General features: G+C 46.4%; 1 protein-coding gene across 1 annotated transcript; it reads left to right on the top strand.

Moving 5' to 3' along the window:
• Window positions 1-418: 418 nt before the first annotated feature.
• Window positions 419-23,879, top strand: rspo4 (R-spondin 4). Its single transcript, XM_078236085.1, has 5 exons — window positions 419-467; window positions 793-981; window positions 6,922-7,065; window positions 9,032-9,220; window positions 23,788-23,879. Exons 1-5 carry the CDS (start codon window positions 419-421, stop codon window positions 23,877-23,879), a joined length of 663 nt encoding a protein of 220 aa, XP_078092211.1.
• The last annotated feature ends 2,018 nt before the right edge of the window (window positions 23,880-25,897 follow it).

The following is a 25,897-nucleotide window of genomic DNA, read 5'->3' on the forward strand; positions in this document are numbered from 1 at the left end:
TGTACATAGTTGGCCGACCCATCGGGCAAGCGAGGCACTGCGGAGACAAGTGTTAAATCACGATGGCATCTTAACATGGAGACACATTTGGACGTGTGCACACAATGCTGAAAATAAATGGCTCAAAGCTGATGGGTCCACCAGAGTGGAGGGGGAAAGCCCTTTGAGAGATTGGTTTCAGTTATGGGTGTGACCTTTCATCATTGTGGCCCCATCATTGGGAAGCCTTAAGCTCCGATACCCTCCCCCATCCATCTGCCAGTCAGGTGACCACACCGTGGGGGTCTGCTCCAACACCAGGAGGATTGTTTGGAGGCCGGAAAGTGTCAGGGAGAAGACCCGACATGGACCTTTCAAACTTCTCTCCGACTGCCCTTTAGGCAGATTGTACTCTTTGTGTGGCATTGGGAATATCAGTATGATATTAGAAATACCTTGTGTTGATTTGGGATTCTCCTGGCTGGAAAGTAAAATCTTGTGTGGTTTAGAGAGTGCCATTATCCTTCCTCACTGAGGAATAAATAACTTTCCTGTGGTAGATTTGTCTTTCCCTCTGAGGTCTCCTTGTATGTGGTGAAAGTTGCTGACTGGGGGAATGTGCTGAAGATTATTTGATCCCTCCTTCAGCGGGAATGAATCTCCGAACCTCCCCTTTCTCAGTGGAGTTTTCGCAAAGTCTTTTAAACTGTGAAATTGACAAATGTGCGGAACCCGCTGCTTTTGACTCTGAGTATCTGAGTGTAGTTGAGAGTCTTCTGGTCTAACCCTTGCTCTGTGGATCATTCCCTGCAGGTGACACGGACTCACTCCGGAACTGCCGAAGTTGCCTGGACTGCTCGCCTGACAATGGCTGTTTGACCTGCGAACAGAGATTCTTCCTCTTGATTCGAAGAGAGGGGATCCGGCAGCAAGGAGAATGTGTGCACGCGTGTCCTGTGGGGCACTATAGCCGGCGTGGGCAGGATGCAAACAGGTGTCTGAGTAAGCCACTACACATTGGCACATTTTCATAAAATAAGAATGTTACCATAGTGAGTTCTAGCCTGCCTTAATTTTAAAATTCTCATCCTTGTGTTCAAAATTACTCCATGAACTTTCCTCCTCCCTATTTCTGTAATCTTCTCCAACCCTGCAAGTCTCCATGGTTTCGGCATTCCTCCAGTTCTGCTTTCTGTTCCACCCCATTTCTGTGGCTCCATCATTGATGTCTCTACCTTCAGCTGCTCAGGAATTCCTCCTCTATAGCTCCCTGCACCACTTTCCTCCTTTTAAGACACTCCTTTTGGCCATCTGTCCTAATACCTCCTAATGTGACCAATTTTGCCTGAAAACATTCCTGTGAAGCATTTTGAAATGTTTTCCCAGGTTAAAGGCTCTGTATAAATGTAAGATGTGGCTAGCACTTAGTCGTACTTATTCTTTCACACGATGGGGGTGTTGCTAACAAGGCCAGCATTTGTTACCCATCCCTAATTGCCCTTGAACTGAGTGGCTTGCTGGGCCATATCAGAGGGCAGTTGAGAGTCAACCACATTGCTGTGGATCTGGAGTCGCATGTAGAGTCATAGACTCATAGAGGTTTACAGCATGGAAACAGGCCCTTCGGCCTAACGTGTCCATGCTGCCCTTTTTTTTCAACAACTAGGCTAGTCCCATTTGCCCGCATTTGGCCCATATCCCTCTATACCAATCTTACCCATGTAACTGTCTAAATGCTTTTTAAAAGACACATTTGTACCCGCCTCTACTACTACCTCTGGCAGCTTGTTCCAGACACTCACCACCCTCTGTGTGAAAAAAATGCCCCTCTGGACACTTTTGTGTCTCTCCCCTCTCACCTTAAACCTATGCCCTCTAGTTTTAGACTCCCCTAACTTTGGGAAAAGATATTGACTATCTAGCTGATCTAAGCCCCTCATTATTTTATAGACCTCTATAAGATCAGCCCTCAGCCTCCTATGCTCCAGAGAAAAAAGTCCCAGTCTATCCAGCCTCTCCTTATAACTCAAACCATCAAGTCCCGGTAGCATCCTAGTAAATCTTTTCTGCACTCTTTCTAGTTTAATAGTATCCTTTCTATAATAGGGTGACCAGAACTGTACACAGTACAGTACATGTAGGCCAGACCAGGTAAGGATGGCAGATTTCCTTCCCTAAAGGCCATTAGTGAACCAGATGGGTTTTATAACAAGTGATGATAGTTTCATGGTCACCATTACTGAGATCAGCTGCTGAGGTCATTAGTGACCTTCCTTCCATCGTAATGTCAGAAGTGGGGATGTTCACCGATGATTGCACAATGTTCAGCACCATTCGCGACTGCTCAGATACTGAAGCAGTCCATGTCCAAATACAGCAAGACTTGGACAATCAGGCTTGGACTGACAAGTGGAAAGTAACATTTGTGCCATGACCATCTCCAACAAGAGAAAATCCGACCATCTTCCCATGACATTCAATGGCATTACCATCGCTGAATCCACATTATCAACATCCTGGGGGTTACTAATGACCAGAAACTGAACTGAACTAGTCATATAAATACAGTGGCCACCAGAGCAGGTCAGAGACTGGAAATTCTGCAGTGGTAACTCACCTCCTGACTCCCCCCAAACCGGTCCACCATTTACAAGGCACAAGTCAAGAGTGTGATGGAATAACCCTAACCCTAATTTGTCTGGATGAGTGCAGCTCCTACTCTCAAGAAGCTCAATACCATCCAGGACAAAGTAGCCCGCATGATTGGCAGCCCATCAACCACATAAACATCCACTCCCTCCACCACTGGCACACAGTGGCAGCAGTGTGTACCATCTATGCACTGCAGGAACTCATCAAGGTTCCTTTGACAGCACCTCCCAAACCAGTGGCCTCTAGACAGACAAAGACAGCACTTGTATGGAAACACCACACCTGCAAGTTCCCCGCTAAGCCACGCGCCATCCTGACTTGGAAATATATCGCTGTTCCTTCACTGTCACTGGGTCAAAATACTGGAACTCCCTCCCTAACAGCACTGTGAGTGTAACTACACTCAGTGTACCTACTGATTCAAGAAGGCAGCTCACCATCACCTTCTCAAGGGGCAATTAGTGATGGACAATAAATGATGAGCCAACCAGCCCACATTCTGTGAAAGAATAAATAAAACAGGCTGTTAGGCGGCTTTGGGTATTCATTTCGAGGTAGGATTAATTTTACATTTCACACTGAAGATCATGATTATAAAACCTTTCGTTTCAAGTGCGATTAACATTCAGTCAATAATATTTAACCTCGGCTGAGAAAATGTCTCCAAATGAACTCAGCTGGTTGGACTAAAAATCGCAAAAATAGTAAACCCCAACATTTTCAGAATTCTTTTCAGAATTTCCATTGGCTCCCAAGCAAAATATGTCAACAGTATTCTACTTACAATCTATTTTATTTATTCGTGGAATATGGGCATCACTGGCTGGGCCAGCATTTATTGCCCATCCCTAATTGCCCCAAGGGCAGTTGAAAATCAACCACATTGCTGTGGTTCTGGAGTCACATGTAGGCCAGACCAGATAAGACGGCAGATTTCCTTCCCTAAAGGACATTAGTGAACCAGATGGGTTTTTCCAACAATCGACAATGGTTTCATGGTCATCAGTAGATTCTTAATTCCAGATTTTTAAAATTTAATTCAAATTCCACCATCTGCCGTGGTGGGATTCGAACCCGGGTCCCCAGAACATTAGCTGAGTTTCTGGGTTAATAGTCCGGCAATAATACCACTAGGCCATCGCTTGCCCTGCATTTGACCGACTTTGGGACTTTTAACTTTGTCTGCATCTTAATTATTATCATAGAATCCCTACAGTGCAGAAGGAGGCCATTCGGCCCATTGAGACTGCACCGATCACAATCCCACCAGGCCCTATCCCCGTAACCCCATGCATTTACCCCAGCCAGCCCCCCTGACACTGAGGGAGAATTTAGCATGGCCAATGCACGTAACCAGCACGTCTTTCGGACTGAGGGAGGAAACCGGAGCACCCGGAGGAAACCCATGCAGACACGGGGAGAACGTGTAAACTTTGCACAGACAGTGATCCAAGCCGGGAATTGAACCCGGGTCCCTGGCACTGTGAGGCAGCAGTGCTAACCACTGTGCCACCGTGCCGTCCAAGTGGATATTGGGCTTCCTTCAAGCCAGGATTGAACCTGCGACCTGAGGTTATATTTGGCAACTGGGTTTGCCTTCATATTGGGAATGAATGTTCTAAAACAGTATAGTGGGATTAAAAGAACATTTCACTCTCCGATCCTCCGATAACATCTGGGCCATTCCCAAAACATTTTCCAAAATTTCATTGGATCTCAGTCTTCCTGGATAGGGACAGAACATGAAACTCAATGATAGTTTTTACTCCCCTTCTCTTTGAATGCTATGAGATAGTTACCAACAAATCCAGTACGGAATGCAGGAGAAACTCCAAACTGACTTGTTGGGTTCCCTGTCCTGTTTCTGTGGTGTAAATTCTGGTGATATTTTGACATAAACAAGTGATGATTTTTTTTTGAACAACTCATGAGTATGTTTTGTCTGTATAGCGCGCAAGAAACAATATTTTTCACTGTATGTTAATACATGTGACAATAATAAATCAAATTAAATCAAATCAAAAATCATTATAAAGTGGGATCATTCCAAAACAATTAATGCTGGCGTCCTAACTGTTGCTGAATTCTCATCTGGGAAGTGCAAAGTTCAGGTCTGCTAAACTTCCACTGACTTTTGCAGAAAGCAATGAAGAAATGAAGTTCGGTCCAGTTTCAGCAAGTCTACAGCACAGGAACAGACCACTTGGCTGAACTAATCTATGATGGTGTTGTTCCGCATGAACCTCCTCCCACCACTCTTCATTTAACCCCATTTACAGACCCTTGTATTTCTTTCTCCTTCCTGTGTTTATCTAGCCTTCCATAGCTGAATATATGTCATTTGCCTCAACATCTGTGTGATGAGCTTTCGGAGTGCTGCTCCTTCATCAGGTGAGTGGAGAGTTGGGTTCACAAACACGGCATACATAGACACAGACTCAATTGCAAGATAATGTTGGATTGCGAGTCTTTACAGGTAATCAAGTCTTTACAGGTACAGACAGTGCAAGTGGAGAGAGGGATAATCACAGGTTGAAGAGGTGTGTATTGTCTCAAGCCAGGACAGTTAGTAGGATTTTGCAGGTCTATATATGCCCTGTTTGTGAACCCAACTCTCCACTCACCTGATGAAGGAGCAGCGCTCCGAAAGCTCATGATTCCCAATAAACCTGTTGAACTTTAACTTGCTGTTGTGAAACCTCTTACTGTGCCGATCCCAGTCCAACACCGGCATTTCCATATCTGTGTGATGGAATTCTCTCCACTTGCCTGGATGGGTGCAGCTCCAACAATACTCAGGAAGGTCGGCAGCTTCCAGGACAAAGCAGCCCCGCTTGATTGGCACCCCATCCACCACCTTCAATGTTCACTCCCTCCACCGGCGGCACACATTGACAGCAGTGTTTACCATCTATACGATGCACTGAATCAACTCACCAAAGCTCCTTCGACAGCACCTTCCAAACCCACGGCCTCTACCACTTGGAAGGACAAGGGCAGCAAATGCATGGAAACATCATCACCTGCAAGCATCCATCAAAGTCATTCATCATCCTGACTTGGAAATACATCAAAGAACAAAGAACAGTACAGCACAGGAACAGGCCCTTCGGCCCTCCAAACCTGCACCGATCACCTTGTCCTACCAATCGCCTGCATCTGTCTATACCCCGCCTGTTCATGTGTCTATCCAGATAAATCTTAAATGTCACTAATGTGTCTGCCTCCACCACCTCATTTGGCAGCGCATTCCAGGCCCCCACCACCCTCTGTGTAAAAAACGTCCCCCGCTCATCTCCACTAAACCTTTCCCCCCTTACCTTGAACTTGTGCCTCCTTGTTTACTCTGTATCCAATGTGTGTGGTAACAAACATACTTTCCAACTCTCGCATGTTCACAATTACATGTTCCCTCACCATCACTGGGTCAAAATCCTAGGATAGATTTGGGGGCGGCACGGTGGCACACTGGTTAGCACTTCTGCCTCACAGCACCAAGGACCTGGATTCAATTTCTGGCTCAGGTCACTGTCTGTGCGGAGTTTGCACGTTCTCCCTGTGTCTGAGTGGGTTTCCTCCAGGTCCTCTGGTTTCCTCCCACAGTCCAAAGATGTGCGGGTTAAGTGGATTGGTCATGGTAAATTGCCCCTTAGTGCCAGGGGGACTAGCTAGGGTAAATGCATGGGGTGAGAGGGATAGAGCCTGGGTGGGATAGTTGTCGGTGCAGGTTCGATGGGCCAAATGGCCTCATTCTGCACTGTAGGGATTCTATGAATACACTCTTTAACACCAATGGACTGCAATGGTTCGAGAAGGCAGCTCACCACCACCTTCTGAAGGGCAATTAGGGATGCACAACAAATGCAAACCTAGTCAGTGACGTCCATGAATTAATAAAAATATTACTCCCTGTGGTAGGGAGTTCCACATTCGACCCACTTCCTCGGTAAAGAAGTTTCTCCTGAATTTCTTAGGTGATTTTTTTAGTGACTATTGTATATTTTTTAATGATCCCCAGTTTGGGACTCCACTCTACAAGTCGAAACATCTCCCTTATGTCTATCAAACCTCTTCATAGTTTTGGAGACCTCCAGCAGGTCACCCATCAATCTACTTTTGTCTGAATAAAAGGTGTCTGGCCAGTTTAGCCATTCCTGATAAGTTTGCAAACTCTCAATCCTGCTACCATCCTTGTGACTTTTTTTACACTATCCAATGCCTTGATAACCATTTTCAGATTAGAACATGACCTGAAATGAAATAATAAATCTTTATTTCTCCTTGTTCCAGGATGTAATACAGCAGATTGCGAAAGCTGCTTTAGCCGAGAGTTCTGCATCAAGTGTAAATCTGAGCGTTACCTGTTGAAGGGGAAATGTTACAACAGATGTCCCAAAGGGTCTGCTCCACATGCCAGACTGATGGAATGTGTGGGTACGTGATTCAACTTTGTTCTTTTTAATGTTGGTTTAGTGCAATCCTGACATTAAAACCTAATATTCCACAGTCTAAACGGTCAAATTCCAAGTTGCAATGTAAATGTGAACATGCGAGATTTGGAAAATATGTTTCTTACCTTGGATACAGAGTAAAGCTCCCTCTACACTGTCCCATCACACACTCCCAGGACAGGTACAGCACGGGGTTAGATACAGAGTAAAGCTCCCTCTACACTGTCCCCCATCACACACTCCCAGGACAGGTACAGCACGGGGTTAGATACAGAGTAAAGTTCCCTCTACACTGTCCCCATCACACACCCCCAGGACAGGTACAGCACGGGGTTAGATACAGAGTAAAGCTCCCTCTACACTGTCCCATCACACACTCCCAGGACAGGTACAGCACGGGGTTAGATACAGAGTAAAGCTCCCTCTACACTGTCCCCCATCACACACTCCCAGGACAGGTACAGCACGGGGTTAGATACAGAGTAAAGCTCCCTCTACACTGTCCCCATCAAACACTCCCAGGACAGGTACAGCCCGGGGTTAGATACAGAGTAAAGCTCCCTCTACACTGTCCCCATCAAACACTCCCAGGACAGGTACAGCACGGGGTTAGATACAGAGTAAAGCTCCCTCTACACTGTCCCCATCACACACTCCCAGGACAGGTACAGCACGGGGTTAGATACACAGTAAAGCTCCCTCTACACTGTCCCATCACACACTCCCAGGACAGGTACAGCACGGGGTTAGATACACAGTAAAGCTCCCTCTACACTGTCCCCATCAAACACTCCCAGGACAGGTACAGCACGGGGTTAGATACACAGTAAAGCTCCCTCTACACTGTCCCCCATCAAACACTCCCAGGACAGGCACAGCACGGGGTTAGATACAGAGTAAAGCTCCCTCTACACTGTCCCCATCAAACACTCCCAGGACAGGCACAGCCCGGGGTTAGATACAGAGTAAAGCTCCCTCTACACTGTCCCCATCAAACACTCCCAGGACAGGTATAGCACGGGGTTAGATACAGAGTAAAGCTCCCTCTACACTGTCCCCATCAAACACTCCCAGGACAGGCACAGCACGGGGTTAGATACAGAGTAAAGCTCCCTCTACACTGTCCCCATCAAACACTCCCAGGACAGGTACAGCACGGGGTTAGATACAGAGTAAAGCTCCCTCTACACTGTCCCCATCAAACACTCCCAGGACAGGCAGAGCACGGGGTTAGATACAGAGTAAAGCTCCCTCTACACTGTCCCCATCAAACACTCCCAGGACAGGTACAGCACGGGGTTAGATACAGAGTAAAGCTCCCTCTACACTGTCCCCATCAAACACTCCCAGGACAGGTACAGCACGGGGTTAGATACAGAGTAAAGCTCCCTCTACATTGTCCCCATCAAACACTCCCAGGACAGGTACAGTAAGACTGACCATCATATTTAACACTTTGTGCTCAGCTCTACCTCACTGGACAGGAATCTTGCCTCCGAGTCAGACTGCTAGGTTCGAGCCTTGCTCCTGTATCTAGGCTGATGTTCCAGTGCGGTACTGAAGGGGTGCTACAACATCAGAGGTGCTGGCTTTTGGGTGAATTGTTCGATCTTTTTAATGTTGCTGTTCTTGGGATCTTTCTGTGTGAAAATTGACCACCGCATTTTCTACATTACAACAGTGAGTACACTTTGAAAGTAATTCAATGGCAGTAAAGTGTTTTGGGACACTGTGAAAGATGTTCTATAAACTCATACCTGTTCTTTTTTCTAATAAGAGAGTGTGTTCAAACAACGATTCCGTTCCAATGTCTGACTGGAATTAAGTGGCTGTCTAACTGCTGCCCTGGCACCACAGCAGGAGAATTCTCTTGAGGTGCTGAATAACTTCCTTGGATTAATGTTTTGTGGATGGTATTTTTGATGGCTTTCTTTCTGTCTCCTTTGCAGACGGGTGTGAGGTTAGCCCCTGGGGCGAGTGGGGTCCCTGCCTGAAGAAGCAGCAGATGTGTGGCTTCAAGTGGGGGTTTGAGACCAGGACACGACACATCCTTACACCTTCACCAAAGGACTCTGAGCCGTGTGTCGCACTGTCGATGTCAAGGAGATGCAGGCTGAAGGACAGACGCTGCTCTGGAGGTGAGCGAGGTCTGTAAACCCTCATGGAAGATCGAGAGTAATGTGTTCAGGAAAAATCCTCGGTAAAAAATCACCAGTCAGCAGATCCTAATGAATGAGGTTAGCAGGTAGGAAGCAAAGAGTTGGCATAAATGGGTCTTTTTCTGATTGGCAGTCAGTGACTAGTGGGGTTCCACAGGGATCTGTGCTAGGACCTCAACTGTTCATATTACATAGTGTCATAGAAACAGCATGGAAACAGGCCCTTCGGCCCAACTTGTCCATGCCGCTCTTTTTTTAACCACTAAGCTAGTCCCAATTGCCCACATTTGGCCCATATCCCTCTATACCAATCTTACCCATGTAACTGTCTAAATATTTTTTAGAAGACAGAATTGTACCCGCCTCTACTACTACCTCTGGCAGTTTGTTCCAGACACTCACCACCCTCTGTGTGAAAGAATTGCCCCTCTGGACCCTTTTGTATCTCTCCCCTCTCACCTTAAATCTATGCCCTTTAGTTTTAGACTCCCCTATCTTTGGGAAAAGATGTCGATTATCTAACTGATCTATGCCCCTCATTATTTTATAGACCTCTACAAGATCACCCCTAAGTCTTCTATGCTCCAAGGAAAAAAGTCCCAGTCTATCCAGCCTCTCCTTATAACTCAAAGCATCAAGTCCTGGTAGTATCCTAGTAATTATTTTCTGCACTCAGTCTAGTTTAATAATATCCTTTCTATAATGGGGTGACCAGAACTGTTCACAGTATTCCAAGTGTGGCCTTACCAATGCCTTGTACAACTTCAACAAGATGTCCCAACTCCTGTATTCAGTGTTCTGACTAATGAAACCAAGCATGCTGAATGTCTTCTTCACCACTCTGTCCACCTGTGACTCCACTTTCAAGGAGCTATGTACCTGTACCCCTAGATCTCTTTGTTCTATAATTCTCCCCAACACTCTACCATTAACTGAGTAAGTCCAGCCCTAGTTCGATCTACCAAAATGCATCAGCTCACAGTTATTTAAATTAAACTCCATCTGCCATTCGTCAGTCCACTGGCCCAACTGATCAAGATCCCGTTGCAATCCTAGATAACCTTCTTCACTGTCCACCATGCCATCCATCTTAGTGTCATCTGCAAACTTACTAACCACGCCGCCTAAATTCTCATCCAAATCATTAATATAAATGACAATTAACAATGGATCCAGCACCAATCCCTGAAGCACATTGCTGGTCACAGGCCTCCAGTTTGAAAAACAACCCTCTACAACCACCCTCTGACTTCTGTCATCAAGCCAATTTTGTATCCATTTGGCTCCCTCACCCTGGATCCCATGAGATTTAACCTTAAGCAACAACCTACCATGCAGTACCTTGTCAAAGGCCTTGCTAATATATTACTGATTTGGAAGAGGAACTGAATGTTTTATCTCCAAATTTGGAGATAATACAAAGTTGGGTGGGAGGGTGAGCTGTGAGGAGGATGCAGAGATGCTTCAGCGTGATTTGGACAGGCTGAGTGTGTGGGCATCTGCATGGCAGATGCAGTATAATGTGGATAAATATGAGGTTATCCACTTTGGTAGCAATAATAAGAAGACAGATTATTACTTGAATGGATGTAAATTGAGAGAGGTGGATACTGAATGAAACCTTGGAGTCCTCGTGCATCAGTTGCTGAAAGTAAGCGTGCAGGTACAGCAGGCAGTAAAGAAAGCAAATGGTATGTTGGCCTTCATAGTGAGAGGATTTGAGTATAGGGATAGGGATGTTTTGCTGCAATTGTATAGGGCGGTTGGTGAGGCCACACCTGGAGTATTGTGTGCAGTTTTGGTGTCCTTATCTGAGGAAGGATGTCCTTGCTATTGAGGGAGCGCAGCGAAGGTTTACCAGGCTGATTCCTGGGATGGCAGGTCTGTCATATGAGGAGAGATTAAGTCAGTTAAGATTATATTCACTGGAGTTTAGAAGAGTGAGAGGGGATCTCATGGAAACTTATAAAGTTTTAACAGGGTTAGACAGGGTAGATTCAGAAAGAATGTTCCTGATGGTGGGGGAGTCCAGAACTAGGGGTCATAGTTTGAGGATAAGGGGTAAACCTTGTAGGACTGGGAAGAGGAGAAATTTCTTCACCCAGAGGGAGGTGAATGTGTGGAATTCACTACCACAGAATGTAGTTGAGGCCAAATCATTGTCGCCAGAATTCTATCACCCCACCCGCCACGAGAATTGGAATGGGCAAGGGGTGGACAATGGGAAGGTCCATTAACCTCAGACGGCATTTTTCCGTCTCGGGTCGAGCGAGGCCATAAAATCCCACCCAACATGTTTTCAAGAAGGAGTGAGATACAACACTTGGGGCGAAGAAGGATTCAAGGATATAGGGGGAAGGCAATATCAGGCTATTTCATTGGCTGATCAGCCACGATCCTAATGAATGGTAGAGCAGGCTTGAATGGCCGAACGGCCTCCTCCTGCTCCTACTCTTTATGTTTCAATGAGAAAACAGATATAAAAATAGAAAATGCTGGAAGTACTCAGCAGGACTGGCAGCGTCTGTCAAGAAAAACAAAGTTAGCGTTTCAGCTCGATGACCTTTCATTGGAATGGGGAACGGATTGTCTCTGCACAAATTGCCCGTTTTGTTTCCCACATTTCTGATACTGACCGTGCTTCAAAAATGATTCCATTGGTTAGAAACTGCTTTGGGATATCATTAGTATTCTGGAACAAAGCAATGACAAGTATGCCGGAATTTTACTGCTTTGCCCGCCCAAGGCTCGTAAGATCCTCCCCCCCCCCCCCCCCCCCCGAGGCCAACAGGGAATGTTGTTCTGCGAGCCTCGCCCACCCCAATTCTGGGGAAGGTGAGGTGCTAAAACTCTGGCCGTAGTGTCTGTGTTAAAAGGCCCAGGGAGAACCTGCATGTTTCCAAACTCAGGAGATATTTCTCAATAGTTCATCTTCCAGCAGAAAGATGATTTTCTTTTAAAATCCATTTAATGACTAGGCACCAGATTTAAATAGTCTGTAATTTACAGTAAGATGCAGACGAAATCCTGGCTACTTTTAATGAGTACTGTGTCCAAGTGGTTGAGTGAGAAAATTCCTTGAATGTTTTAATTGTGATGAACTCGCAGTTTCTGACCTGGATTTCAGAATTATTGCAAGTTAGAACTGGAATGAGGTCAATATGTGATCGTTTTTGCTTGTTTATCCTGGACGATCTTTCTCAGGGGAAACTATAAATAGCCCATGTATGAATGGAACAAGACATTGCTTGATCCACTCCAGATTTCTGTGGAATTGCATCCAAACCCTTCAGTTCTGTTACCTGCCTGAAATGTTATTTCTATCTTCATTTCCCTCTGATTTCTGATATTCCTCTCCTGACCCTTACTGGCTACTTCACAAATCGAGATTCGCCTTATACTCAATATTAGCAGAGTTCAGCACCCCATCCATCACTTTGAACATTCACTTCCTCCAGCAGTGATGCACGTTGACACCAGTGTGTGCCATTTATAAGATGCACTGCAACAACTCGCTAAGGTCTATTCGACAGCACCTTCCAAACCCACAATCTCCACCAGATACATGGGAACACCACCACCAGCAAGTTCCCCTCCAAGCCGCACACCATCCTGACTTGGAAATATATCGCCGTTCCTTCATTGTCATTGGGTCAAAATCTTGGAATTCCCTTCGAAAAGCATATAGCTATTTGGATGTGGGAAGAACCACAGCCAGCCATGATGTTACCCACATTTCCGATACTTGGAGTTAGTCAGGCTCCTCCTAATCCAAACATTCTGTAGTGACCGGTAACAGGTGCTCCAGAGTCCAGCTCAGAGTAACCCCAGCCCAGACCGGGAGTCAGCACTGGATGGGTATGGGGCTAAACGCGTAGCAGACACAGGATCGACCCGCTTTTAATGGCCGGCTTCAATTTCAGGCCAGGGAATTGGCAGGAACTGCTGCCTGGTGTTAAAGTCAGTCCAATCTGAGGTGAGTATCAGGAAGCAGAGGAAACAAGTCCGAGCACTAGGCTGTGTAGCGGGGCAGAGGGAGGAGATGGAACGCTCCAGTTGGCAGCGAATCTTGGAGCAAAGCAGAATTCTTTTTGATTTGATTTGATTTATTATTGTCACATGTATTTACAGTGAAAAGTATTGTTCCTTGCACGCTATACAGACAAAGCATACCATTCATAGAGAAGGAAATGAGAGAGTGCAGAATGTAGTGTTACAGTCATAGCTAGGGTGTAGAGAAAGATCAACTTATTGCGAGGTAAGTTCATTCAAAAGTCTGACAGAAGCAGGGAAAAAGCTGTTCTTGAGTCGGTTGGTACATGACCTCAGACTTTTGTATCTTTTTCCTGACGGAAGAAGGTGGAAGAGAGAATGTCCGGGGTGCGTGGGGTCCTTAATTATACTGGCTGCTTTGCCAAGGCAGCGGGAAGTGTAGACAGAGTCATTGGATAGGAGGCTGGTTTGAGTGATGGACTGGGCAAGTGTTTCTGCAAGTGTTTAGGTGTTCCACATTTTTATTGTTATGAAATGTGGACATCCCCCGTGATGTTGGTATGTATCCCCCATCCCTAATTGCCCTTGAGAACATGGTGGTGAGCTGCCTTCTTGAATGACAGCAGTCTATGTGGTGTAGGTACACCCCAAGTGCTGTTAGAGAGACAGTTCCAGGATTTTGACCCAGTGATGAAGAAGCAATGGCAGATGTCTAATTCAGTGTAGTGTGTAATTGGGAATGAGGCTATTCCTATAACATTGCTGCTTTTACCCACATCTTATTAATGGGCTTATTTTTATGGATTATCTGGATCTTGTTTATGTGACATTCAAACTCAAGCCAGCTGAAATTGCAAGCATCTGTGTTTGGTCAAATCTGTTGGGAATTTTGCTATTGAATTCTTGAATTTTTTGTTGCGCTCTTTAAGCCCTTGATTTAATTTGATTTGATTTATTATTGTCACATGTATTAGTGTACAGTGAAAAGTATTGTTTCTTGAGCGCTATACAGCCAAAGCATACCGTTCATAGAGAAGGAAAGGAGAGAGGGCAGAATGTAGTGTTACAGTCATAGCTAGGGTGTAGAGAAAGATCAAGATTGGTTCAGGTAACTGCAAGTAGATCGATGGAATATCTTGTATCAGTCCGATGTGACATTCAGTTAGAGAAATGGCTGGAATTTGCCGGCACGCCCGCCCCAATTCCGGGGGCGGGCGAGGCTTGGAGACCGGCATTCTCCGTTGGCCTTGGGCGGGATCATATAAACCTTGGCCGGACGTACTGGTAAAATTCCGCTCAATGTTTACTCATGCTTTCAGAGATCCCATAGAATTCAAGCCATTGAGTCAGTTTTAGCCTGGTAGGAACAGGAGGAGGACATCTGGCCCCTCAGCTTCTTACACCATTCAATTGTCAAACTACAGCTCAACTTCATTCTTGCTTTAGCTCCATATCCCTCAATACTCTTCTTCTTCAGAATCTCTGCCCAAAGACAGGCCTGCCCCACAGTGCCACCATCTGCCACACAACTGGAGCAAAGAGAGAGGTCCCAATGCACCCCAGCTGGTACAGGGCTTGAACCCTATGCTGTTGGCACCCTAAGTGATCCACACCCAATTGAGTCAACTAACCCACCCTCCCCACCAAAGCATCTGAGTTGCTGTGGCAACATACACTTTTACATGCATGTATCCTGGAGCTATGGATAATGATGGTCGGGTCTCCAACTTTCTTTCTATCACACGGTTGTCCAGGAATCTCTCTCACTCTTACCGCCTGCCATTGGTGTGTGTTTGAGGAATTTACAAGTTGATATCGACCTATTTGGCCGCATTTTGAATGACCTTTCCTTGGCCATCAAATCTTGGGGCAGAATTTTCCATTCTGGAGAGTCTGGTTGTGATTTTCCACTTTCCGGCGCATTCATTATTCAACAGTGAGGTGCCCATTGAATCTTGTGGTAGATAGGAAGTCAATGCTCTTACCTCATTGGGTCACTGATCTTTGGGCAAAGGTACAGAACAGGAAATCATTGCCTGGCAGGGTTCTCAGTGACATTGGACAGAGCGGCAGAAATATCCTTGTGTACTGTCTCGAGAATTGCGATACCCTCACTGTGATTAAAGCCAGCTCGATTACAGCCTCTGCAGGCTCCGTGCTGGTGTGGCCAAAATGATTATTAAGATTGTTAAGGTTTCTGACAATTGCAGGGTTCCAAGTCCTGGTGAGACTCTCTGTGAGGAGACTGAGAAGAAAGATTGAAATCAAGATGTTAATGCTTAATGTTTCATGGTGTCCCAATGGTGATTGGCTGGCATTAGCAAGGAGAATTCCCTCCCTAATAGCACCGTGGGTGTACCTACACTGCAGGGACTTCAGCCGTTCAAGAAGATAGCTCACCATCACCTTCTCAAGGGCAACTAGGGATGGGAATAAATGTTGGTCTAGGCAGCGATGCCACATCCCTGAATTAATAAAAATAAAGAGCGTTTTAATTGTCAGTTGTTACGGAATACGATTCCAGTAAGTTGGCCTTAAGCTGATAAATGCAAATAGGGTTCCCGACATTACTGAGTAGGAAACTCGAACCGCCTTCAACCTGCCTTGAAAGTGAAGAGAACAAATTTATTTCCTGCTGTCAGAAAGCTGATCTTTGAATCAGACCCAAACCACGCCCCACCACCGCCCCCCCCCCTCCCCCGCCCCCCCACCGCCCCCACCCCCACCCCCACCACACCCCAACTACAGCAAGCAAGAGCAGGAGGCTCTGCCCCTGGAGTGGGACTTGAACCCAGATGCTAAAAGACACTACGCCACAGAACCTCCCCAGTACCCAGTAGGGCGGCACGGTAGCACAGTGGTTAGCACTGCTGCTTCACAGCTCCAGGGACCTGGGTTCGATTCCCAGCTTGGGTCACTGTCTGTGTGGAGTTTGCACATTCTCCTCGTGTCTGCGTAGGTTTCCTCCGGGTACAGTCCAAAGATGTGCGGGTTAGGTTGATTGGCCAAGCTAAAATTGCCCTTAGTGTCCTGAGATGCATAGGTTAGAGGGATTAGTGGGTAAATATGTAGGGATATGGGGGTATGGCCTGGGTGGGATTGTGGTCGGTGCAGACTCGATGGGCCAAATGGCCTCTTTCTGTACTGTAGGGATTCTATGATTCTATCTCTGGTACCCAGCAAAAATGTCTAAATCTCAGTCTTGAATTTGACTCCGCAGCTTTTTTTGAGGAAGTGAGTTCTAGATTGCCACTGCTTTTTGTGTGAAGCAATGCTTCCTAATTTTACTTTAGAATGTTGGAGATCTAATCAAGATTCTAACCCTTTTATTGGATTCCCCCGTTAGTGGAAATAGTTTGAATTTAGACCCTATTGAATCACTGCCATTTGAAACACTGGGAATAGATTGTCCTTGTCCTGTACTTCAATGAACACAGATCATATATTGCAAGCTCCTCACTCTGATAGGTTACAATTGCTGCCTCTGTTCCCAAACAGCAGCCAGTTTATAGACACAGGCGAAGAATGAGATGAAGAACAAAATATTGCCATCTGAGGTTTCTGTATGATTCTCGCCTGCGTTCAATTGGAACCTGGGCTCAGTGTAGTAAATCATAGAATCTCCACAGTACAGAAAGAGGCCATTCAGCCCATTGAGACTGCACTGACAACAATCCCACCTTATCCCCATAACCCCACATATTCACCCTGCCCAGAGCACCAGCCGCCCAGTGCCTGAGGTGTTTGTATATTATGTACCTGATCAAAATATTAATAGAGACATTAAAGTTAAAAAGATTAACAAAAGGTAACAGCTCCATTAAAACAGAATCCCTACAGTACAGAAGGAGGCCATTTGGCCCATCAAGTCTGTACACCCCACCCAGGCCCTATTCCTGCAACCCCACACATTTACCCTGCTAATCCCCCTGACACTCGGGTCAATTTAGCATGGCCATTCAATGTAACCCGTACATCTTTGGACTGTGAGAGGAAACCGGAGCACCCGGAGGAAACCCACGCAGACACGAGGAGAATGTGCAAACTCCACACAGACAGTGACCCAAGCCGGGAATCAAACCCGGGTCCCTGGCGCTGTGAGGCAGCAGTGCTAACCACTGTGCCACCGTGCCGCCCTAAAATGGTACAGAAGTTTGTGGGAATGCAGGTGTTCGTGAGTTGTGCCCACAACTACCTCATTCAGGAGTGTCCACTATCCTTTCTGCCGGCTGAGATCTCCATTCGCTCACGGCCAGCCTCCAACACAAAACTGAGTAAACACTCGGGTCAACACAGCAAAATTCCACCAATCGCCCCTGCCTGAGGGAGGGGCTTTATCATATTGCCCCTAAAACGAGGGGCAACAGTCACCCATTGAACATAGAACATAGAACATAGAACATTACAGCACAGAACAGGCCCTTCGGCCCACGATGTTGTGCCGACCTTCATCTGAAACCAAGATCAAGCTATCCCACTCCCTACCATCCTGGTGTGCTCCATGTGCCTATCCAATAACCGCTGAAACGTTCCTAAAGTGTCTGACTCCACTATCACTGCAGGCAGTCCATTCCACACCCCAACCACTCTCTGCGTGAAGAACCTACCTCTGATATCCTTCCTATATCTCCCACCATGAACCCTATAGTTATGCCCCCTTGTAATAGCTCCATCCACCCGAGGAAATAGTCTTTGAACGTTCACTCGATCTATCCCCTTCATCATTTTATAAACCTCTATTAAGTCTCCCCTCAATCTCCTCCGCTCCAGAGAGAACAGCCCCAGCTCCCTCAACCTTTCCTCATAAGACCGACACTCCAAACCAGGCAGCATCCTGGTAAATCTCCTCTGCACTCTTTCCAGCGCTTCCACATCCTTCTTATAGTGAGGTGACCAGAACTGCACGCAATATTCCAAATGCGGTCTCACCAAGGTCCTGTACAGTTGCAGCATAACCCCACGGCTCTTAAACTCCAACCCCCTGTTAATAAAAGCTAACACACTATATGCCTTCTTCACAGCTCTATCCACTTGAGTGGCAACATTTAGAGATCTGTGGATATGGACCCCAAGATCTCTCTGTTCCCCCACAGTCTTCAGAACCCTACTTTTGACCCTGTCATCCACATTTAAATTAGTCCTACCAAAATGAATCACCTCACATTTATCAGGGTTAAACTCCATTTGCCATTTTTCAACCCAGCTTTGCATCCTATCTATGTCTCTTTGCAGCCTACAACACCCCTCCACCTCATCCACTACTCCACCAATCTTGGTGTCATCAGCAAATTTACTGATCCACCCTTCAGCCCCCTCCTCTAAGTCATTAGTAAAAATCACAAAGAGCAGAGGACCAAGCACCGATCCCTGCGGCACTCCGCTAGCAACCTGCCTCCAGTCCGAAAATTTTCCATCCACCACCACCCTCTGTCTTCGATCAGATAGCCAGTTACCTATCCAATCGGCCAACTTTCCCTCTATCCCACACCTCCTTACTTTCATCATAAGCCGACCATGGGGGACCTTATCAAACGCCTTACTAAAATCCATGTATATGACATCAACCGCCCTACCTTCATCAACACACCTAGTTACCTCCTCAAAAAATTCTATCAAATTTGTGAGGCACGATTTGCCCTTCACAAATCCGTGCTGACTATCCCGGATTAATCCGCATCTTTCTAAATGGTCGTAAATCCCATCCCTAAGGACCTTTTCCATCAATTTACCAACCACCGAAGTCAGACTAACCGGTCTATAATTACCAGGGTCATTTCTATTCCCTTTCTTAAACAGAGGAACAACATTCGCCACTCTCCAGTCCTCTGGCACCATCCCCGTGGACAGCGAGGACCCAAAGATCAAAGCCAAAGGCTCTGCAATCTCATCCCTCGCCTCCCAAAGAATCCTAGGATACATTTCATCAGGCCCAGGGGACTTATCGACCTTCAGTTTATTCAAAACTGCCAATACATCCTCCCTCCGAACATCTATTTCCTCCAGCCTATTAGCCTGTAACACCTTCTCTTCCTGAAAAACATGGCCCCTCTCCTTGGTGAACACTGAAGAAAAGTATTCATTCATCACCTCGCCTATCTCTACTGATTCCATACACAAGTTCCCACCACTGTCCTTGACCGGCCCTAACCTCACCCTGGTCATTCTTTTATTCATTGGTCAAATGAATCCAACGTTAATGAGCTCTGGCTGCAGATAACAGTTGTTAATTAAAGCCTTAGGAGGGTCTGTTTCCTGTACTGAGAATATAATTATTAAAGTTCAGTTTCAATGGGTTCCTATTCAGTCCCTGTGACCAATTCAAACTAATGGCTGTTTAGCAGCAGTAATTACTTGAGGATATGTCCGGACGCGTGAGTGAGAATTAGAGTGAAGCTCAACGCAAGCTGGAGGAACCACATCTCATCTTCAGGCTGAGCACTTCATAACCTTCCGGTCTCAACATTGAATTCAACAACTTCAGATGATTAGCTCAACCCCACCTCAGCCCCCTTTGTTTTCATTCTATTTTATTTAATATTTTACTGTTCTCTACCTTTTATTTCTTGTCTTTCTTCATTTTCCTCCCCCCCCCCACTCTTTCCCCCTTTCTATCCCCCTTCCCTTACCTTTTCTCCCCCCCCTCCCAGGTTCCCCTTTTCTACATTTTATGTCTGTCCCATCCATTCCCGCCCCTCCCCCGAAATATCTCCATCTGTCACAGCTTACAGCTTCTCTGCTGTTTGGCCATTCACACCTTTTATCCTCTCTGTGGACAGCCATTAGCAGTCTTTACCCCTGGTTTCTGTGGCTATGACTCATCTTTCATTCCCTCCCCCTGCAGTATAAATATCTCCCACTTTCGATGCCTTTTAGCTTTGACAAAGGGTCATCTGGACTCGAAACGTCAGCTCTTTTCTCTCCTTACAGATGCTGCCAGACCCGCTGAGATTTTCCAGCATTTTCTCTTTTAGAATCAGAGTGAATTGGAGAAAGTCAGAGTGAGTGGGTCCATTCAGGCCTGCAAGTGTGACATTTACGCTCAGTTTTAGCTGCCTGCCCTCTGGAGATGAACTCCCCATTCTCTCCCACTGGGGAGGTAAACCCAGGAGGGGACTCAGAGTCAGCCTGCCACAGTTGATGAAGATTCTGATCATTTTATATTTCTCCTTAAGACATTCTGTCTAAAGCTGAGTTTGGCGATTTGATGTAATTGTATATTTTATAGTTTAATAGGGCTCAATTTAGAAAAAAATGTCTCCGGAATAAATTGTTTGTGGGTTTGGGAGCAATATTCGTCTGAAGTGTGTGGTAAACCACTGTTAGCTTATTGCCTGTGTGTGTGTGACATGTTTGGACACATCCCTGCCGGCCCTGCCCGGGACTCCTCCCCCCACCCCCGGTCCAGGTATAAAGGTGACTGCTCCCCACCCCCCTGCCTCAGTCTGGACCAGTTCATCGGCATGGGTGCGCTCCAAGTCTTTTGCTAATAAAAGCCATTTGTTCTTGCATACAAACTAGTCTTTGCTTGATTGATGGTGCATCAAAGTGTAATTTCTGTTTGTTTGAAATAGACATTATGTTTGTGGCTATTGTATCGAATTCTTGTGGCTTTAACTTGGCGAGGTTATATTCCCATGAGGTCTAATTGTTTCTGTAATGAGGTATGTGGCTGTGCCTTGCTTCTATCTGTCTCTGTCTTTCCCTTTTTCTACCCCTCTCTCTGGGGGTTGCAGGGAGTTGGTGGGAGTGGAGATCTCGATTCCCGATGCTGGGTTGAGTCTAAGGGATGAAGTCAGTATCCAGTCAGTATCCAGAAGCAGGAACCTCTTTCCCTGACACTTACACGCCATGAACGCTCATTAAATCACAGCTTTTCCCAATGAAGCCAGACCGTTCCGATTAATTCAGGGAAGAATGTGAAACCCATGCCCCCGGTTATCAATGGGCTAAAGGTTCCGTGCGCCTGGCAAAGTGGTGATTTTGAATCACAGTTGAGCAATTTGTCTTTGAGCACTGAGGAAAGGGGGTGTTCACAAACCGGGACTGGAGGGAGCAACAAGGACAGTGTGGGGAAGAGAAAAGTGATGGGGGTGGGGGGTGGTGGACTGCAGCAGAGGTGGGAGGGTAAGCAGAGGATGAATTATGAGGGGATGAATGTGGGGTACAAGATTTCGAGCTGCAAAGAGAGATGAAGGCTTGGCCATCCTTCCAACTCGCCCCCCTGAGCTTCCCGCTGCCTGCACAGCCTGTCTGCTTGTCCTAGGGGCACTTTTACAGCCCACCCAGAGACACCTGCAATCACCTGATGACGGGTTTAGCCACCTCCTGCCAGCCCCAAATAGCCCCCTCTTTTTAAAATTAACATTAAATTCTGTGTGTCATAATAAAGTCACCATAGTCCCAGGTGACCATAGGCTGTTCTCCACTTTAAGGGAGAGAGCTTGACTGGTGGTGATTTAACCTGAGGATCACCACCTCAGGTGAGGGGCAAGGTTAAAAAGGTGGGATCTCTGGAGATCTTCCCTCCGCAGCTTCTAACCTCAGTCTCCCAACCCCGGACAGCCCGCTTCTACCCCCTTCCCAAAATTCACAAACAGGACAGCCCCGGTAGTCCATCATGTCAGCCTGTTCCTGCCCAACTGAACTCATTTCTTCCAACCTTGACTCCATCCTCTGTCCTCTTATCCAGTCCCTTCCCACCTGCATCTGTGATTCCTCTGCCCATGGCAGTCATATCAACAACTTCCAGTTCCCTGGCCCAAACCGCCTCTTCCTCACCATGGATATCCCTCTACACCTCCATTCCCACCAGGATAATCTGAGGTTTCTCTGCTTCTTCCTCAAACACAGGCCTGGACAATCCCCATCCACCGCCACTCTCCTCCGCCTGGCTGAACTGGTTCTCTCAATCAACAATTTCTCCTTTTACTCATCTCACTTCCTCCAAATAGAAGCTGTGAGTGACTATGAGCACCTGCATGGGTCCCAGTTCTGCCTGTCTCTTTATGGGTTATATTATCCTACTCCAGCCCCCTCCCGCAACTCTTTCATTGATATATTGATGACTATTTTGGTGCTGCTTCATGCTCTCATCAGAACCTGGAAGAATTTATCAGTTTTGCTTCCAAATTCCACCCCTCTATCACCTAAACATGATCCATCTCTGACACTTCTCTTTCTTGACCTCTCAGTCCCCATTTATGGTGATAATGTCCACATTACAATCCCATCAATTCTTGGCTACAGCTCTTTGCAACTATGTTATGTAAGGACTCCATCCCATTCTCTCAGTTCCTTCGCCTCCGTTACTTCTGTTCTGGTGATGTTGCTTTCCAAAAGAGTGCTGCTGATACATCTTCCTTCTTCCTTAATCATGGTTTTCCACCCACTGTGGTTAATAGGGTTCTCCACCATGTCGGACCCACCTCCCGCGTCACTTTTCTCACCCCCTCTCCTCCCTCCCAGAACCAGGAGAGGGTCCCCCTTGTCCTCACTTTTCACCCCACCAGTCTCCACATTCAAAGGATAATCCTCCGCCATTTCCACTAACTCCAGCACAATGCCACTACCCAACACATCTTCCCCTCACTCCCACTGTCAGCATTCCGCAGGGACTGTTCTCTCTGGGATATCCTGGTCCACTCTTCCATCACACTCAACACCTCACACCTTGTCCACAGTACCTTCCTATGCAACTGCAACACCTGCTCCTTTACATGCCCCCCTGCTCATCATCCAAGAGCCAAAACACTGTTTTGCGCCAATTCTGGATGGGTGAACGTGGTGGTAAAGGGGGAGGTGCCGGTAAGGTTGGGCGTGCAGCCCATTATAGAAATCATAGAAATCATAGAATTAAGTCAATTTAAATGCATGCAAATGCATTTAAATGGCCGTCGCACCCGTTTCGGGTGTAGTCCTGATCACGGCCATTTTCGGGCTTTGCTGAAGGGGGAACAAGTGCGGAGGCGGGCGCAGATCGCGCTACTCGCCTCACACCCGACTTTACCAAGTTTTCGTGCCCGAAAACAGGCGCAACTTGATGGTAAAATCGGCTCAGAGTGTCATTCTCCTGCCTTTTCCCTTTATCCTTGGACATTGTTTCTAGTCAAGTAATGATCTAATGGCCTCTTGAACACCTCGATTGAACCTGCCTCCACCACACGTTCCAGGCAGAGTCTTCCAGACCCAAATCACTCACTGAGAAAGGTTTCTCTTGCATCACCTTGGCTTCTTATACAAATCACTTTGAATGTTGCCCTCTCATTCCAGATCCTTTCACAAGCGGGAACAATTTCTCCCTATTTGTTTATTTGTATTTTATTTGCAGCATGATGATACTGTGTCACGGGGGCAAGTAAGGAGTCAAATTTGTTCCCCAGCTCCATTTTAATGTCCCCATCCATTCCCAACCTCCCTCCTGGTTTCTGTTTGGCTGGGAAGAGTGAAAATCAGGAGAAATGGAGGGTGTTGAGTTTTCGCTAAAACATCTCGTATCAGGTTGTCCAAAAAAAAAAATCACAAAATCAACCCAATTATTTTTTTTTGTCTTACAGAGAGAAGGAAGATGAGTAAAAACAGAGGAAACAAACGTAAAAAGAAGCTGGCGGTTGAAGTGGAATCGGAGGAGGACGATTTCTCCTCATAAAGTCCAGTCGGTTAATGGGGCAAGATGTGGGACGGTGGGGGACGGGGGGGAGGAGAGTCAGTGACTGAAGACATGAACCCAAGAGTCATGGAACTCAACAGACTGACAATCAGCAGCTACCGCAATATCTCGCCAACAGACACCTCTTACTCTATTGATTGTTCCAAATCCATGAGGAATTGGGAAATTTCTCACTCTCCCCAGAGCTGCAGATCAACTGGAATTGTCCAGACTGCGAATAGCAGTTTGTTACCTAACAGAAATCTAAATCTGGCTTTGACAAAGGGTCATCTGGACTCGAAACGTCAGCTCTTTTCTCTCCTTACAGATGCTGCCAGACCTGCCGAGATTTTCCAGCATTCTCTCTTTTGGTTTCAGATTCCAGCATCCGCAGCAATTTGCTTTTATCTAAATCTGGCCTCTTCAGCACCCCTGACTTTAGCCTTTCAATCACTGATGCTTGTGCTTTCAGCTAGCAAGGCCCTAAACTCTAGAATTTCCTTCCGAGCCCTCTCCCCACCTCTACCTTTCTCTCCTCCTCTAAGACATCCTTTAAAATCTGTCCCTTTGACCAAGATTTTGGCCATCTCTTCTCATATCACCGCATGTGGTTTGGTTTCAAATTTCCTTTTGATAATACTCCTGTGAAGCACTTTGGGATGTTGTGTTAAGTTAAAGGTGCTATGTAAATGCAACTTGTTGTTGGGGAAGGAAAGCAGGGAAAACAGAGTTGAGGTACAGGTCAGACAGGATCTGTTTGGATGCCGGAGCAGTGCGAGGGGCTGAATGGTCTTTGTGTTATGCGGTGTATCTCTGGGGGATAATGCGTCTGTGTTGCTTTGCCCTTGTTTTGGGTTTGTGTTCTTTTACTTTCACAAACAGCATCTGATGTTCAGCACACGCCTGCTCTCCACTCCACCCACCGCCTGCCATCATCCAAAGCTGTTATATTTAGGATGCCAACAGATCAGCCCACAGTGTCAGTTAATCCACAGCGGGAGACGCTTGTCAAAGCTAAATTACAGGGCCAGTTAAAAGTAACAGACAGACTAAAGGAATGGAAATCTTTCCCATGTCAGATACCAATTAAGACAACAGCAGCTTGGGTTTGAACAGTAAGTCTCCCGCAGTGCATTACAGAGGAGAGAGAGGTGAAAATCAAATGGGGAGATGGTCAGAATATTGTTCAAATGGTGAGAAAGCTGAATGTAACTTCCGTTAACAAACTCGGATCAATTAAAAAAAACGGACGTCCTCTCTTTATAAATGGATTTGCATTTTCCCGAATTGCTGTTTCTTTAGTTTGGAGAGTTCCATTTCCAACCTTGGAGTCTCTGTTTGTGCTCCAACGCTTCTTGTCTGTATAGCGCAGAAGAAACAATACTTTTCACTGTATGTTAATACATGTGACAATAACAAATCAAATCAAATCAAGTGTCAATTGCAGGGGGAATGGGAATCAGAAACTGCTTCAGTCTGAGTCGAGTACTACTCCCAGACTCTGTCCCTGGGCTGTCTTAAATTCGGTAATCTCACCCAGGACAATGGTTAAGGAGTGTTGCAATTTCCTTTGCTGCCTCTGCGCTAGGTATGAGGGTTGGTGGAGAAGGACTGAGTTATTGCCGTCACTGTAAAGTGACCTCTGCTGTAAAGTGCACGCGCTCTGGGCACTGAGTGAGGACAGGATCAGATCCTGTCGTGATGCCCCTCAGAGTCAAATATCAGTGGCACAGTGGTTAGCACTGCTGCCTCCCAGTGTCAGGGACTCGAGTTCAATTCTGGCCTTGGATGTCTGTCTGTGAGGTGTCTGCACGTTCTCCCCTTGTCTGCGTGCATTTCCTCCGGGTGCTCCGGTTTCCTTCCACACTCCAAAGATAAGCAGGTTGGGTGGATTGGCCATGCTAAACTGCCCCTTAGTGTCCCAAGTTATGCAGGTAAATTGGATTAAGGGTTACGGGGATTGGGTGGGTGGGCAGACAGGGGTGGGGGTGGGAATGGGTGTGGGTAAGATGTTGAGT

The sequence above is a fragment of the Mustelus asterias genome, chromosome 20, assembly GCF_964213995.1.
Source record: "Mustelus asterias chromosome 20, sMusAst1.hap1.1, whole genome shotgun sequence".
NCBI classification, from domain to species: domain Eukaryota; kingdom Metazoa; phylum Chordata; class Chondrichthyes; order Carcharhiniformes; family Triakidae; genus Mustelus; species Mustelus asterias.